The sequence below is a fragment of the Notolepis coatsorum genome (assembly GCF_963971535.1).
Source record: "Notolepis coatsorum genome assembly, chromosome: 18".
NCBI lineage: Eukaryota > Metazoa > Chordata > Actinopteri > Aulopiformes > Paralepididae > Notolepis > Notolepis coatsorum.
The window spans coordinates 8,712,811-8,729,059 of record NC_140182.1 but is presented as its reverse complement, the minus strand read 5'-3'; the positions used below and the strand labels follow the sequence as shown (position 1 = coordinate 8,729,059).

General features: G+C 41.7%; 1 protein-coding gene across 1 annotated transcript in view; it reads right to left on the bottom strand.

Annotated features, from left to right (window-relative positions):
• The window catches only part of irf7 (interferon regulatory factor 7), a 29,620-nt gene extending 15,775 nt beyond the window's left edge, over positions 1–13,845 (bottom strand). The window contains exons 1-5 of the mRNA XM_084334290.1: positions 13,802–13,845; positions 13,391–13,550; positions 7,181–7,355; positions 4,383–4,477; positions 2,507–2,558 (exon numbers count right to left, since the gene is read on the bottom strand). Of these exons, the coding sequence (XP_084190416.1) occupies positions 2,507–2,558; positions 4,383–4,477; positions 7,181–7,355; positions 13,391–13,550; positions 13,802–13,809 (490 nt within the window). The 5' untranslated portion in view covers positions 13,810–13,845. The remainder of the gene's footprint in view (positions 1–2,506; positions 2,559–4,382; positions 4,478–7,180; positions 7,356–13,390; positions 13,551–13,801) is intronic.
• Between the last annotated feature and the right edge of the window lie 2,404 nt (positions 13,846–16,249).

Below are 16,249 nucleotides of genomic sequence, written 5' to 3'. Positions count from 1 at the left end.
AAAATCTTTTTTTTAAATCCGACATGTTTCGGCCTACATGGCCTTCAGGGTGTTGCTGTGACAAATACAATACTGTGACTAAATAGAGGAAAAAAGGAAAAAACATAACTCTGGGAGTGACTAATTACAATGGGGGACAGCTGGTCCCAATTAAATGAAGGCAAAACTCAAGTTGAGGCCATGTCCTCACGTATATGGATCTTTTGCCAAACGCACATTTTATTCCACGATTGGGCCTCTCATCCACACGTAAAGGGTGTTTTCAGAGACATAAACGGAGACTCTTAAACGCATTTTAAAGTGAAGATTTTCCAAAATATCCGTTCAGTGGATCCGTGCAGCCACTGTAAACGCATAGTCTAGATAAACGATGACGCCACAGCTCACTACGCATGCTCAGACTGTTGTTCCATCCATGGCAATACAATAGGCGCCCGTAGCCTTGAAGCGCACAGAGGCAATAAGATGGACAGCGCCTGGTGCTGAAATGTCATTCAAACTATCCTTACTTATATATGCGACGGCACGTGAACAGTACAATGCAATTAATGAATGTCTTGTTGTAATTAGTATATATATAGTTTGTGATAAGGACTCGCCATATTTAGTTTCAGAATCCGTTGAATACATTGACATTGTATCTCTCCGTCGCCCAGTGCGCAGAAGTAAAGCATTAAATCGTGACATATCTAGATTGGTTGTTTCCTCTGGACTGCATCTAATCCACCGCTATATCTATCTATTTATTATCTACTGTATGTATGTCAATATAGCCAATGGAAATGCTAGGAGTGGTGAAGTGGGCTGGGTGAACCAATCATTTCTCTGTCGTCCTGACCGCTCGTACCACCATGGTATTAGGGATATTGCTTATCGCCACCTGCTGGCCCGCATGCTTGTTGGAGCAATTCATATGCGTTTGTGTCTGGATGGGGATTTTTTTTTAAACAGTGGTGTGGACAGGGATTTTATTTTAAACAGAGCCTAAGAATATCCGTTTGGCAAAAGATCCATGTACGTGAGGACATGGCCTCGAGAATGTTGCTTTGCCTTCATTTAATTGGGACCAGCTGTCCCCCATTGTAATTAGTCACTCCCAGAGTTATGTTTTTTCCTTTTTTCCTCTATTTAGTCACAGTATTGTTTTTGTCACAGCAACACCCTGAAGAAGGCCATGTAGGCTGAAACATGTCGGATTTAAAAAAAAGATTTTTCTAAATAATGTAAGCCACTAAATAAAGGCTTTTTAAAAGATTGTAGAGCTGCCTTGGATCTCAACCTTTTTATAACTTTAGGTTAGTTGTAACGTTAGTTTAGGTTCGTGTTAACGTTAGATAATGTACAAAATAAACGTATTTCCGGTGCTTTAGACGTCGCTCTTTTATTTTGAAACCCCCCGACCGGAAGTAAAAATTATGCTTCGTTATCTGCTTTAGTGTCCGCCCGGTTCTGTGTTTGTTGGTTTCAGTTAGCTAGCAGCATATCAACACCAGCCATGGGAATACTGCTTTCTAAATTGTTGAGGCTTTTAATCGTCAAGGTAAGAGGATTTGAAGGCATGGTATCCATAAACTTCAATCGGTTTGGATCCTTTGAATGAAATGAGAATGTAAACAAACACTGCATGGCGTCACGTTAGAAAGTATCACTGCGTTGCGTGAAATCACTGACCGAGCCCAGAGAGGAGTGGTTCGGCAAAAAATAGTTCCTAGTATATTTGCTTAGAAAACGTAATTGTCGAATTCAATTATTTTTTATTTCTCCACATGGTAAATACACAGGTCACAACATGTTTACAGGAACGTTTTGGAGTTGTATTTGGAGTGTATTTCGTGACTGTAGGGAACTTCAGGGTAAAGGACTGCCCCACTTCCAGTGATGAAGCTAAGCTACGCTAACGGTGCAGGCGTTCCCTAAGCCTACTGCACGCACAGAGAAGAAAAGGGTATGTATCTTCTTGTCTAACTCCAGGGAAGATGGCAAATAAGCTAATTTCCCAAAATGTTGGCGTTTTCCTTTAGGGTTAGGAGGAAGAGACCCTTCGGCGCTAAACCAATCAGAGACCGTCTTCGCTGTACGCGGCTAGCCAATCAGAGAGCGTCTTCGCACACATAGGCTACGTTTAAAAATCACACGTTTGATACCCACACTTCCTGTTTGATGCCCACACTTCCTGTTGTTTGATGACCACACTTCCTGTTTGATGCCCACACTTCCTGTTTGATGCCCACACTTCCTGTTTGATGCCCACACTTCCTGTTTGATGACCACACTTCCTGTTTGATGCCCACACGTCCTGTTTGATACATACACTTTCTGTTTGATGCCCACACTTCCTGTTTGATGCCCACACCTCCTGTTTGATGCCCACACCTCCTGTTGTTTGATGCCCACACTTCCTGTTTGATGCCCACACTTCCTGTTTGATGCCCACACTTCCTGTTTGATGCCCACTTTGACCCTTATTGTCACAACGGGACACGATGGTGATGCATTGATGTTCTACCTGGAGGACGGCCGTCGAGATCCAAGGTTACGAAACGGTGAAGCAGATTGAGCTGGAGAGAAAAAGAGCACGAGATCAGATACTCCTTTATTGATCCCCTCGGGCGTCATAGATCAGATACTCCTTTATTGATCCCCTCGGGCGTCATAACAGAATGGGGGAGGGGAGGTACAGGTAAGGGCAGGGTAATGGTATTACTATAAATTAGTGCTGTCAGGCGATTCATTTTTTTTATCTAATTAATTACAGAATTTGTAATGAATTAATCGCATTACCATTTTAGGCCTGATATTCTATAATCATATTTCAAATTGCATGTGTCCGGATGGCAGAATTCAGTACTGTATCTACAAAACCTTCCGTTTAAATCATCTTCCATTTATATTCATTTGCTTAGATTTTTCAGGTCTGGTCAATTTTAGCATGGTGTTATTCACAGTCAAAGATAAAAAATGTTTTATTGATATTCTCATTTGGTTCATTACAATTTACTCAAGCCTAGTAACAGAAACAGTATTTCTGACACTGGGAATACATTCCCTGAGATCCATAGATATCCCTAGAATCAGATACCAAGAACATGCAAATGGACCATATTAAAAAAAAAAGTCTGTAAATGTATATTCTATGTTCTTATGGAATGAAAGAGATTTAAAAATATTTAAATAAAAAATAAAAATAAAAAAAAGTATTAATTTTGATTTAATTTTCATAACGCGATAATCTGCTGTGTAATTAATTAATCTAATTAACGCGATAAACTGACAGCCCTAGTATAAATATAAGCAATAAAATTTGATCTGAATATAAAGATATGAGAAAAATAAACAGTGTAAACAAAGGTGCAGATGAGGGTCTGTATGCTGCATCGGTTATATTATATGTTACAATAAATATAGGCAATAAAGAATTTGTATCTGAATATATGAGTAAGAGTAAAAGTAAACGGTATACACAAGGTGCAGTATACACAAGGTGCAGTATACACAAGGTGCCCTAACTGGCATGATATACGTGCATGTTATACATTATGTATATACATATTTATGGTACCTCTCTCATATATAGTAGTATGAATCATATGTAGTAAGAATAAAGAACAGATGTAAGATAAGTCTAGGGCTGTCAAAATTAATGCTTTTACTTGAGATTAATTTAAATTATTTAAAGCATTAAAATAAATTAATCTAAATTAATCTATGGAGTGAAAAATCTTCAATCTTAGCGTCGCGGATATAAGAAAGAAGTCAAGCTGAGTCAATGTTGATGGTTTTGTTGAACATTAAGTAGTCAAGTCAAGTCAAGTCAAGAGTTTTAATTGTCACGGCATACAGGTATACAATGAAATGCGGGTGGTCTTGCCCGCAACGATGTGCAATACAGTGGTACATATAATAGAATCAAAAAATGAAAAAACAACATTGTGCAGTAAATAGGTAACAGGTAACATGGAGTGACATCTCGGTATCTGTACATAGTTATTTACACAGCATATGGGACATGCTAGTTAGCTTTGGTAGTATTTCACAGGAGAGAAACTGTATTCAAAGAAAGCTATTAAAATAGTCTTTGAATCTAAATATACTTTCTTTGTGTTGATTTTACATTAATTCCATGATTTTACTCAAGTAAATATCTGTTGCAAGCTTCGGTCTTAAGTAGAAAAATGCTATTTTTAATCTAGATTAATTACAGAAAATTGAGAGATTAATTAGTCATTGTTTTTGTATCTATTGACAGCACTAAAGATAACGTAAGACGTAAGATAACAGACCATGAACTGCCATTGTTGTTTTGACACTCATCAGTTATCGGTGGAGGGTGAATGTGCTCGACACCCGGGGAGTTCCATCATAGTTTACACACTGTAGCCTACCTCGTTGCCTGGGGGGAGGTGTTCTACAGGAGAGCTGTAGATATCTAGAGTCATGCCATCATCGGGTAAATAGTCCATGCGACTTTCGTAATTATCTGCAGATAAAAGGGAATACAAGAGCGCGGCACACGTGTTAGAACATTGCAATTCACATTTTCTAGGCGTATGCCATCAACTCCAATGTATTCAGACAGTGGCTCGGGAGGTAGAGCGGTCGTCTGGTAATCCGAAGGTTCTCCCGGACCCGTCTCAAAACCCTGCCCCTTTTCATGATCCTCCAATCACAGCTGTCGCTTACCTCTGACTTCCTCGTGTCCTTGAGCAAGACACTTAACCCCTAACTTCTCCCGATGAGCAGGTTGGCACCTTGCATGGTCGCCTCCGCCGTCGGTTTGTGAATGTGTGGAACAAATTGTAAAGCGCTTTGGATAAAAGATACTATATAAAATGCACCATTTACCATTTTATTTACCATGATACTACATGCAATTATTCAGTAATTATACCATCTCCGTCAACCCTGTAGACCCGATTACGAATACATGCATCGTCTTTTCTCACTCCCTGGTGGTAAGAAATGGGCTTTGTTTTACAGACGACTGGATGTCTACCTATATAATACCCATATAACGGTATGATGGCATGTACAATAGTGCTGTATATACCATATATATATTTACTGCATATACTGTATATATATATATCCATATCCGTCTGAATATACCTGCATATAATCCTTCTATATACTTAGTTATACAAATATAAGCCGTTAGGGCGGCGTAGTGGGCAAGGCGCTCGCCACGAAATGCTGGAGACGCTGGGCTCGTCAGTTCGAGCCCAGCGCTCCACATTTGCTTTCAGTTTAGCTGGTCGTCCGTACTAATACACATTGGCCGTATTAGGGGGTGGGAAACTGATGGGTGGGGATCGGGGCGTTGTGGACAGCGACTCCTACAGGTCGGTTGGTGCGTCTGCGCAGTAGAATCAGGAAGTGTCGGGGGCAGCGTGAGCCTCCCACGCGTTACTCCTCGCCACTGAGAGGTCGAGCTGCGGAGGTGAAAAGATGCGACTGCTGTTACCTCAAGTACCGGAGGGGACTTGTGCTATGTATGACTTAGTCCACATTGCAGCCGGCTTGTGGGAGGCAAGAAACAGCGTCCGTGACAGGGGAGGGTTGAATTGGATTATACGAAATTGGGATGGGAGAAAATATAGAAAATGGGAGAAAAAGTGGATAAAAAAAAATATATATATATATATATAAGCCATTATATAAATGCACCATTTACCATTTTGTTTACCATTTACTTTAACCCTTTCACTACCACACTACCGAATGGTTAACTCTTTCACTGCAACACTACAGAAGGTTAACCGTCTGTAGTGTGGTAGTGAAAGGTTAACCGTCTGTAGTGTGGTAGTGAAAGGTTAACCTTCCGTAGTGTGGTAGTGAAAGGGTTAACTGTCTGTAGTGTGTTAGTGAAAGGTTAACCTTCTGTAGTGTGGGAGTGAAAGGTTAACCGTCTGTAGTGTGGTAGTGAAAGGTTAACCTTCTGTAGTGTGGTAGTGAAAGGTTAACCGTCTGTAGTGTGGTAGTGAAAGGTTAACCTTCTGTAGTGTGGGAGTGAAAGGTTAACCGTCTGTAGTGTGGTAGTGAAAGGTTAACCTTCTGTAGTGTGGTAGTGCAAGGTTAACCGTCTGTAGTGTGGTAGTGAAAGGTTAACCTTCTGTAGTGTGGTAGTGAAAGGGTTAACCGTCTGTAGTGTGGTAGTGAAATGTTAACCGTCTGTAGTGTGGTAGTGAAAGGGTTAACCTTCTCTAGTGTGGTAGTGAAAGGTTAACCTTCTCTAGTGTGGTAGTGAAAGGTTAACCTTCTGTAGTGTGGTAGTGAAAGGGTTAACTGTCTGTAGTGTGGTAGTGAAAGGTTAACCTTCTGTAGTGTGGTAGTGAAAGGTTAACCGTCTGTAGTGTGGTAGTGAAAGGTTAACCTTCTGTAGTCTGGTAGTGAAAGGGTTAACCGTCTGTAGTGTGGTAGTGAAATGTTAACCGTCTGTAGTGTGGTAGTGAAAGGGTTAACCTTCTCTAGTGTGGTAGTGAAAGGTTAACCTTCGGTAGTGTGGTAGTGAAAGGTTAACCGTCTGTAGTGTGATAGTGAAATGTTAACCTTCTGTAGTGTGGTAGTGAAAGGTTAACCGTCTGTAGTGTGGTTGTGAAAGGGTTAACCGTCTGTAGTGTGGTAGTGAAAGGTTAACCTTCTGTAGTGTGGTAGTGAAAGGGTTAACCTTCTCTAGTGTGGTAGTGAAAGGATAACCTTCTGTAGTGTGGTAGTGAAAGGTTAACCTTCTGTAGTGTGGTAGTGAAAGGAAACTTTTTTGTTACACTACAGACGGTTAACCCTTTCACTACCACACTACAGACGGTTAACCCTTTCACAACCACAATACAGAAGGTTAACCCTTTCACTACCACACTACAGAAGGTTAACCCTTTCACTACCACACTACAGACGGTTAACCCTTTCACAAACACACTACAGAAGGTTAACCCTTTCACTACCACACTACAGAAGGTCAACCCTTTCACTACCACACTACAGACTGTTAACCCTTTCACTACCACACTACAGAAGGTTAACCCTTTCACAACCACACTACAGAAGGTTAACCCTTTCACTACCACACTACAGACGGTTCACCCTTTCACTACCACACTACAGACGGTTAACCCTTGGTAGTGAAAGGTTAACCTTGGTGGTGAAAGCAATTTTTTTTGTTAAGATCAAGACAATGGGGTCTTACACTCCTTCGGAATGATCTGGTAGATCTTGTGAGGGTCCTCGGGGTTGTCCTTGGAGTTGTCCTCGACCTTGAGGAAGTGCTTGGTGAGGATGTTGAGCGTGCAGCGGAAGTTGGTCTTCCACTTGGCCTTGTCGTCGGGGTACTGCGTGATCTTACCACTGGCCACTGCCCACGCCTGGAAACCACACAATACACACACAGCAGGAAACATTTATTTTACATTTATTTACCCTTTATTTACCCAGGCAAGCAAGTGAGAACAAATTCTTATATACAAAAGCAGCCTGACCAAATAGCAAAGGCCTTTTGAGGGAAGGGGGGTGGGGGGTGGGGGGGAGGTTGCAACAAAAACAAGGTTATGTACTACATGCATACAAGTAAATAAAATACAAAATTACAGTAGCAATAGTATACAAGGACAATTACAATAAATAAGGGAGAGAGAAGGAAAGACGGGATGGGTCAAGTGGAGAGAGACATTTCATCGGCGACTCAGGGCATGTGTGTGTGTTCCTGTGGGTCGCCCATCTCACATGCATGCGTGTGTGTGTTCCTGTGGGTCGCCCATCTCACATGCATGCGTGTGTTCCTGTGGGTCGCCCATCTCACATGTGTGTGTGTTCCTGTGTGTCTCCCATCTCACGTGTGTGTGTTCCTGTGTGTCTCCCATCTCATGCGTGTGTGTGTGTGTGTGCGTGTTCCTGTGTGTCTCCCATCTCACATGTGCATGACAATTAAAGACTTATGACAAAATAAATTCCTGCCAATACTGACTCCTGGGGAGAAATTTTTTTTCCAGAAAAAAAAAAGAAACCACCCATCCGCCCCAAAAACACACATGGATGCAGGCAAACTTGTTGTAAGATAACTTGTTCATTTAAAACGCTCTCAACAACGCCATTGTAAACAAGATCCTGCTCTCAATGATCTTTCCAGATGAAATACAGATTGAATGAATGAATATCTAGGACTACTGTAGCTTCTGTTGCTGGACTGGCTTTGATTGCATCATCATGGAGTCCGATTCCTTCCTTCATAATTAGATGTGTAGTGACTAGGGCTGTCAGTTTATCGCATTAATTACACCGCAAATTATCGCGTTATGAAAATTAACTCAAAATGTATAAAAAAAAAAACTTTATTTTTTAATCTCATTCATTCCATAAAAACGTAGAATACACATTTGACTTTTTTAGGCTTATGTACATCATTATACCCCTCTCTGCCAGCTCTATTTGTCTATGGAGAACTTCCCCTTCTTTGCAGGGCTATAACGTTTTAAATTGTATTGCTAAATTGACATTACTATGGCCCATTCAACGTCAATTATCTATCGTTCAGGACGTAGGAACGTTATACTTTTTCATTCACATATTCATACTAAAATACGGTCTAAAGTATAAATACGTTTTTATCGTTTTCTGCAGCTTTCTCCAGAACGTGATTTATAGCCCTAAATGCATGATATTGATGATCAAATAGAGTTTGATAGCGATCTGCGCGAGATAAAAAAATTCAAATGGACGTGCTTCTAGAAGTTACTACTTATCATCTGATGTTGACCGGATTGGGGGGGGGGGGGGGGGGGGGTCGTTTATAATTCCGTGGCCAACGTTAAGATGATTCATCTAGTGTGGGTGATATGATCATTAGAGCAGTTTGTACTGAGCACGGTAAAAAAAAAACGCTGAAACTCACCGTAGCTTCCTCGTAGCGTTGGGCGATGAGCGTGGAGCAAAAATATTCCTATTATGGGATGTTGAAATATGCGATCCATCTCCAGGTTGTATAATAGTATATACGTCCAAATCATGTTGTTTATCGAGTTATTGGTAACGGATTGCTATCCATTGTGTCTAGCTCGAGTCCCGGGACTATTAGCGAGTGATCGGACCGAATTGGAATGAGCACCAGCTTCCGTTTCCGGTTTCCGGTTTGGGCGATCCGCCGATCGGCCACCAGATGGCGCTCTTGAACCGTTGGAGAGTTGAGAGGGGATCAACAGTAGATCTCAAGTCTCCGGGGGAGAAATATGATTGCGATCACAGATTTTTGAAATATTGATCTCAATGACGTGTTACGGCGTCATTGGCAGAATTAGCATGGCGGGGAATGACTTGTTTAGGCGTCTCTGGCAGAGAAAGTGGCCATTTGCATGTTCTTGGTATCTGATTCTAGGGACATCTATGGATCTCAGGGAATGTATTCCCAGTGTCAGAAATACCGTTTCTGTTACTAGGCTTGAGTAAATTGTAATGAACCAAATGAGAATATCAATTAATTTTTTTTTATCTTTGACTGTGAATAACACCATGCTAAAAATGACCAGACCTGAAAAATCTAAGCAAATGAATAAATGGAAGATGATTAAACAGGAGGTTTTGTAGATGATACAGTACTGAATTCTGCCATCCGGACACATGCCATTTGAAATATGATTATAATATCAGGCCTAAAATAGTTATGCGATTAATTAATTACAAATCCTGTAATTAATTAGATTGTTTTAATCGCCTGACAGCACTCTAGTGACTGACATTTTCCTCCTTGCATCAGAATCACTGACCTATATATAGGTCAGTGAAAATGTCCCTATATATATATAGATCGGAAGGAACACAGTTGCGGCGTCGGGTGTCAACAGCAGCACTTGTTAACCCTTTCACTACACGCTTTCACTAAATATAATTTGCTCTGATATTTGGGCGATAAGTATTGGCATGTAGACTATAGTAATACTCAAGAAAATATCAAAGAATCCTTCAGATCCTAGAACAACTCGAACATGTATAGCCTACATGTTGCATCATATAATGGGATCAAGGCAATTAAAGTAAACAGTCAATCATAAACCAGTAGATCATTTATCAATGCATGATGTCATACCAGGGTACAATAGACCTTTTAACACTACACCATATTTGTATCTATTACAAAATTATTTGCACTACATCTGCACCTGATTTTTGCATTTTAGAGTTTTTTTTTTGTTTTGAAAAAAAAAAAAAAAAAAAAATTGCATTTTTTACTTTAGTTTGTACATTTTGTATATATCTGAGAGCGCGCACCAAAGCATACAACGACGGCCTAGTGGCAGGCAACATGAATGACCACAAGGTGGCGCGATACAACGTAAGGAGGACAGTGACAGAGGCCAAACGACGCTACAAGGATAAAATTGAACTCCAGTTTGAACAGGCTGACTCTAGAGCTATGTGGCAGAGGCTCAAAACGATGACAGACTACAAAGGCGCCTCCCTCAAACTGAACAGTGACATCTCCTTAGCAAATGACCTCAATACCTTCTGCGAGGTTTGATGCTGGTAGTTAGTTTAGTTTTAGTTTCTTTAATAGTTGTCATACAGAAGTACAGAATACTTTTGTACAAAATGCTTCTTACTGTTGCGCTCCAGAGACTGTGCATGACAAGATAAGTATGAAATAAAAACATAGTAAAAATTAGAAGTAAAAAAAAGAGGTCACAGTGTTCAGTTTAGACATATGTACAATGTTCGTAGACGTAGTTACCATACAATATACAATACTGTGCAGTGTACTAATATACAATGCTATATAGTGCAAGGCATAAATGGACGAGGTGCAGTTTAGGTACAATTCACAGTAGGTGTACGAGTTGTAGTGCAAATCCTTTATCAATAAATATAAAGTGTAAGTGTGTTTGTGTGATCTAAGGTAATAACACCAGCCCACAAGCCACGGCAATGGGGGGGGGGGGGTCGGCTGCTGATGGAGACGCAGTGTTCAGGGTAACAGAGCATGAGGTGAGGCGGACCTTTAAAAAAGTGAATATCAGGAAGGCAGCAGGTCCGGACGGCATCCCCGGCCGCGTCCTAAAAGTCTGTGCCGACCAACTGGCCCCAGTATTCACTGACATATTTAACCTGTCCTTAGAACAGGCTGTCATCCCCACCTGCCTGAAGAAGTCCACTATTATCCCTGTACCCAAAAAATCCAAGCCTGCTTGCCTCAACGATTACCGCCCTGTAGCTCTCACCTCCATAGCCATGAAGTGCTTTGAGAAGCTAGTAAAGGGCTACATCTGCTCCTCCCTCCCCATCAACATGGACCCCCTGCAATTTGCATACCGCCCCAACAGGTCCACGGAGGACGCCATAGCCCATGTGCTGCACACAGCAGCATCACACCTGGACAAGAGGCAGGGGAACTATGTGAGAATGCTATTCATCGACTACAGCTCGGCATTCAATACCATAGTCCCCTCCATACTCATAGCCAAGCTCAGGGACCTGGGCTTGAACTATGACCTCTGCCAGTGGGTCTTGGACTTCCTGACTGGCAGACCCCAGGTGGTGAGAGCAGGCAACTGCACCTCCTCATCCATCACCCTCAACATAGGGGCCCCCCAGGGCTGTGTTCTGAGTCCCCTCCTCTACTCCCTGTACACACACGACTGTGTGGCTCAGCGGAGTAGCAATACAATCATAAAATTTGCTGACGACACAGTGGTGGTGGGCCTGATCTCTGCCAACGACGAGAGGGCCTACCTGGAAGAGGTCAAGGTCCTGGCGGGATGGTGCCAGGAAAACAGCCTCTCCCTGAACGTCAGCAAAACAAAGGAGATGATTGTGGACTTCAGGAGGTCGGGGGTCAAGGACTACAGCCCCCTCAGCATCGACGGGGCACCGGTTGAGAGAGTCAACAGCTTTAAGTACCTCGGCTCGGAGCCTACATATCCGAGGACTTGACATGGACCACACACATTGACAGTGTTGTGAAGAAGGCACGACAACGCCTCTACTTCCTCAGGCGCCTAAGGAAGTTCCAAGTCAGTCAGAAGATCCTTAAGAACTTCTACTCATGTACAATAGAGAGCATCTTGACTGGCAACATCACCTCCTGGTTTGGGAATAGCACTGCACAAGACCGAAGCAGACTACAAAGAGTGACACGTTCAGCCGAACGCACAATTGGAGGGGGGCTCCCCACCCTCCAGAACATTTACAACAAGCGTTGCAAGGGCAAGGCTAAGAGAATCATTAAAGACTCCAGTCACCCGAACAACTGCCTCTTTGAACTGCTGCGGTCAGGCAAGCGATACCGGAGTCTCAAGGCGAGCACAGAAAGACTCAGAAGAAGAAGCTTCTATCCCCAGGCCATCAGGCTGCTAAACGAACAATGAACACTACACAACAACAACCACCAAACGCACATAGCACACACATCCACACGCACACACTCACTTTAAACAAACACACTGTAGCACCCACTCCACACACTTTATAGCACACACCCACTTTAAACAAACACACTGTAGCACCCACTCCCCACACTTTATATTTATTGATGAAGGATTGCACTACAACTCGTACACCTTACTGTAAATTGTACCTAAATTGTACCTCATCCCATTTCTGCTTTGCACTATATAGTACTGTACATTAGTACACTGCATAGTATTGTATATTATATGGTAACTCAGTTACGTCTATTCTGCATCGAACATTGTACATATGTCTATACCGAACACTGACCTCATTTTCTACTTCTAATTTACATGCTATACTATGTTATTTGATACTATCTTGTCTAGCACAGTCTCTGGAGCGTAACAGTAAGAAGCATTTTGTATGAAAGTATTCTGTACTTCTGTATGACAACTATTAAAGAAACTTGAAACTAGTGTTTGGACTTTATTATTTTTTACTTTATGAAGCACAATCTCAGGAGGCTCATACGAAGCAAGCATTTCACTGTAATGTACATGTACCTTATATATGTGAAAACTAAAAACAAAACTTGAACCGAACCCCCCCCCCTCCCACCTGCCCCCTATAATGTACAGTTCCATCCCCCTAGTGTATATATTAGTTATAGGATCTGTTTAACATTACTGTATATTTGCACATCTTGTATGTCACAAATGTAACAGTAGGCCTACTGGATATGCCATGTATGTCATAAATGTCATGATTAGATGATTCGGTTTTTATATCTGTAGGCCTATATCTGTATGTTGTGTATGTCATAAATGTCATTATGAATTGAAAATGGGGGACCCTGATGTAAACAAGACAAAAGTCTTTCTCTGGTCTGCATCCCCTTAACACTTGTGTGTATTGAGCCGTACTGTACTGTAGTCTGTACCCATTCTGCAATCTGTTAATAAAGTTGTCAATCAATCAATCAATCGAACCTACAATAAAGGCAGCTCGTAAAAACATGACTCACCCTGAATATTTTGCAGTCCTCCTCGTTGCAGTCCTTCCTGGAGTTGTGCTTCCACGGGACTCTGAACCGGGTCCGGTTCGGGTCCACATAGCACAGACCCGGGTACAGTCCCGTATCCACTTGCTCTATCAGCCAGTTGGCGAACTGCGGCTTGGGGGTGCTGGCGAGATAATAATAATAATAATATCATAATAATAAATGTATTTTGTATAGCGCTTTTCAAGGACCCAAAGACGCTGACAATAGGCAAAAACAAAGAAACATAGAACCACAGGGAAACAGGGAAGACAGTCGGGGAAGTAACAAGTACAGTAAGGGAAACCGCGGGGGGATATGATTTGATTTGATTGTGTTACATAACATGACATCTCCTCATTGCAAATACGATATAAGTTCATGCATTGTTCTTACCTTTGCATCTTCTTGCAGAGCGGTTTGTTTGACACTGTGTGTCTCTGAAGTGTTGTTGACGTGACGCGTGTCTGCGGACGAGACGCGCTTTTATAGCCAGGAGGAGGAGGGGCAGGGCTCGACTAGTATGGGCATGGCACTTCCGCCGAGAAGTTCAGATTCAGATTCAGGTTCAGATTCAGATTCAGATTCCTTTTATTGTCACATTATGTGTGACTCACACATTTCAGTACCTTTTACAGCAAGAAAGAGTGCAATTCTATTCGTGGTGGTCCTCGACCATCCAATTTTATATAAGTGCAATCAAATGAGCATAGAATAACAATAAAATATAAGATACAATGACTAAAATAAAGATTACTATACAGTTCTAAAAGGTGTGTGCAGTGCAGATAACAGGATGTAGATATTATACTATATATACAATTTTAATAACAACATGGCTATGTACACAGTTCCAAAAAAAGTATGTGTGTGTGTAATGAGCAATGGATGGGGAAAATGGGGGACCCTGATGTAAACAAGACAAAAGTCTTTCTCTGGTCTGCATCCCCTTAACAATTGTGTGTATTGAGCCGTACTGTATTGTACCCATTCTGCAATCTGATAAATAAAGTTTTCATTCATTCATTCATTCATTCATTCATTCATTCATTCATTCATTCATTCATTCATTGTGCAAATGTGTGTGTTGGATTCCTCTGGTTTTTCACTTCTCGCGGGTGCGGTGACTGCGGTCTAGATGCGTGGGGTGTGGGCGTAGATTGGAAGGAATGTCTCCCGAAAGTGAAAGTTGAGATCCAGTGGATTCTGGATTTCTACTGTAGGAAGTCCCCTTGTTGCATCACCCCCCCCCCCCCCCCCCCCCCACAGCATAATGGGGAATGATGCAAGACGAGCAACAACGCATCAAAACAATAGCGTGTACATGACGCAATTGATTCGTTTTAATCAATAGGCTTACGATCAACATATTAGATTACATTCATTGTATTGTTGTCATTGTACTACAAGTACAGTAAAACGAAATGTAGAATGAATGAATGAGAACTTTATTTAACAGATTGCAGAATGGGTACAATACAGTACGGCTCAATACACACAATTGTTAAGGGGATGCAGACCAGAGAAAGACTTTCGTCTTGTTTACATCAGGGTCCCCCATTTTCAATTCATAGTGACATTTATGACATACACAATATACATGACATCATGACATTTATGGCATAGGGACATACATGACATACAGGTATACATTTGTGACATATATACGATATGCACATATACAGTACTGTATGTAGTTGGGTTCTAACCAGAGTGCAAAGTAGCAGTAAAGTGCATCGCAGTATACAGTGTAACATGTGGATATGTGGAGTATATACTACGAAGTTATGACAGTATTATTATATACAGCTTCAAGTATGAATACACGATGGTAGTAAACCATACTAATAGCCAGCAGTATAAGTACTAAGAATAGGTATGGATATATTTACATTTACATTTACATTTAGTCATTTAGACGCTTTTATCCAAAGCGACTTACAAGTTATGTACGACAGGTCATCAGGAAGGGCACAACTCTATCAGCTGAGTAACAATGTTCATCAAAGTGTTGCGTGCTACAGTGTAGGTTCGTTTATTAGGACAAGTGCATGACAGTAAGGTTAGTTAGGGTTAGAGTATTTTTTTTTTTTTTTTTTTTCCATTTCATTTCAGATAATGATTGAAGAAGTGCGTCTTTAGTCGACGGCGAAAGATTGGACGGGTTTCGGCTGTCCTAACTGGGGTGGGAAGTTCGTTCCACCATTGTGGGGCAAGGACCGAGAATAGGCGACTTCTCTTTGATGACCCTCCCGGAGCTCGGATAGGAGTGGGTCTGAGGCGGCCAGAAGATGTAGAGCATAGGGGTCTTGAGGGTGTGGGACCGGAGGTAGGTGGGAGCGGTTCCCTTTGCCGCACGGTATGCTAGGTCGAGGGCCTTGAAGCGGATACGTGCAGCAATGGGGAGCCAGTGCAGGTCCCTGAGAAGTGGGGTGACATGGGCCGACTTCGGTAGGTTTGAGATCAGGCGGGCCTGATATATATACTGTACACTGATATATATATGCAGTGTACAGTATGGATATATATACATGCATAGATAAATATATATACAGTGTGGATATATTCAGATATAGATTCATGTTGCTATCATACAGTGTTATGGATAGACTATAGATTGGATATAGACGACAAGAGAGGTCAGAGTTCATACGTTATGCAACATACAGTAGTTCAGAATTTATATAGAGCGAGTGTGTACAAGAGAGAGAGAGATAATGGACAGATATAAATGGATGTGTGTGTGTGTGTGTGTGTGTGTGTGTGTGTGTGTGTGTGTGTGTGTGTGTGTGTGTGTGTGTGTGTGTGTGTGTGTGTGTGTGTGTGTCAGTAGGTAGAGAGAGA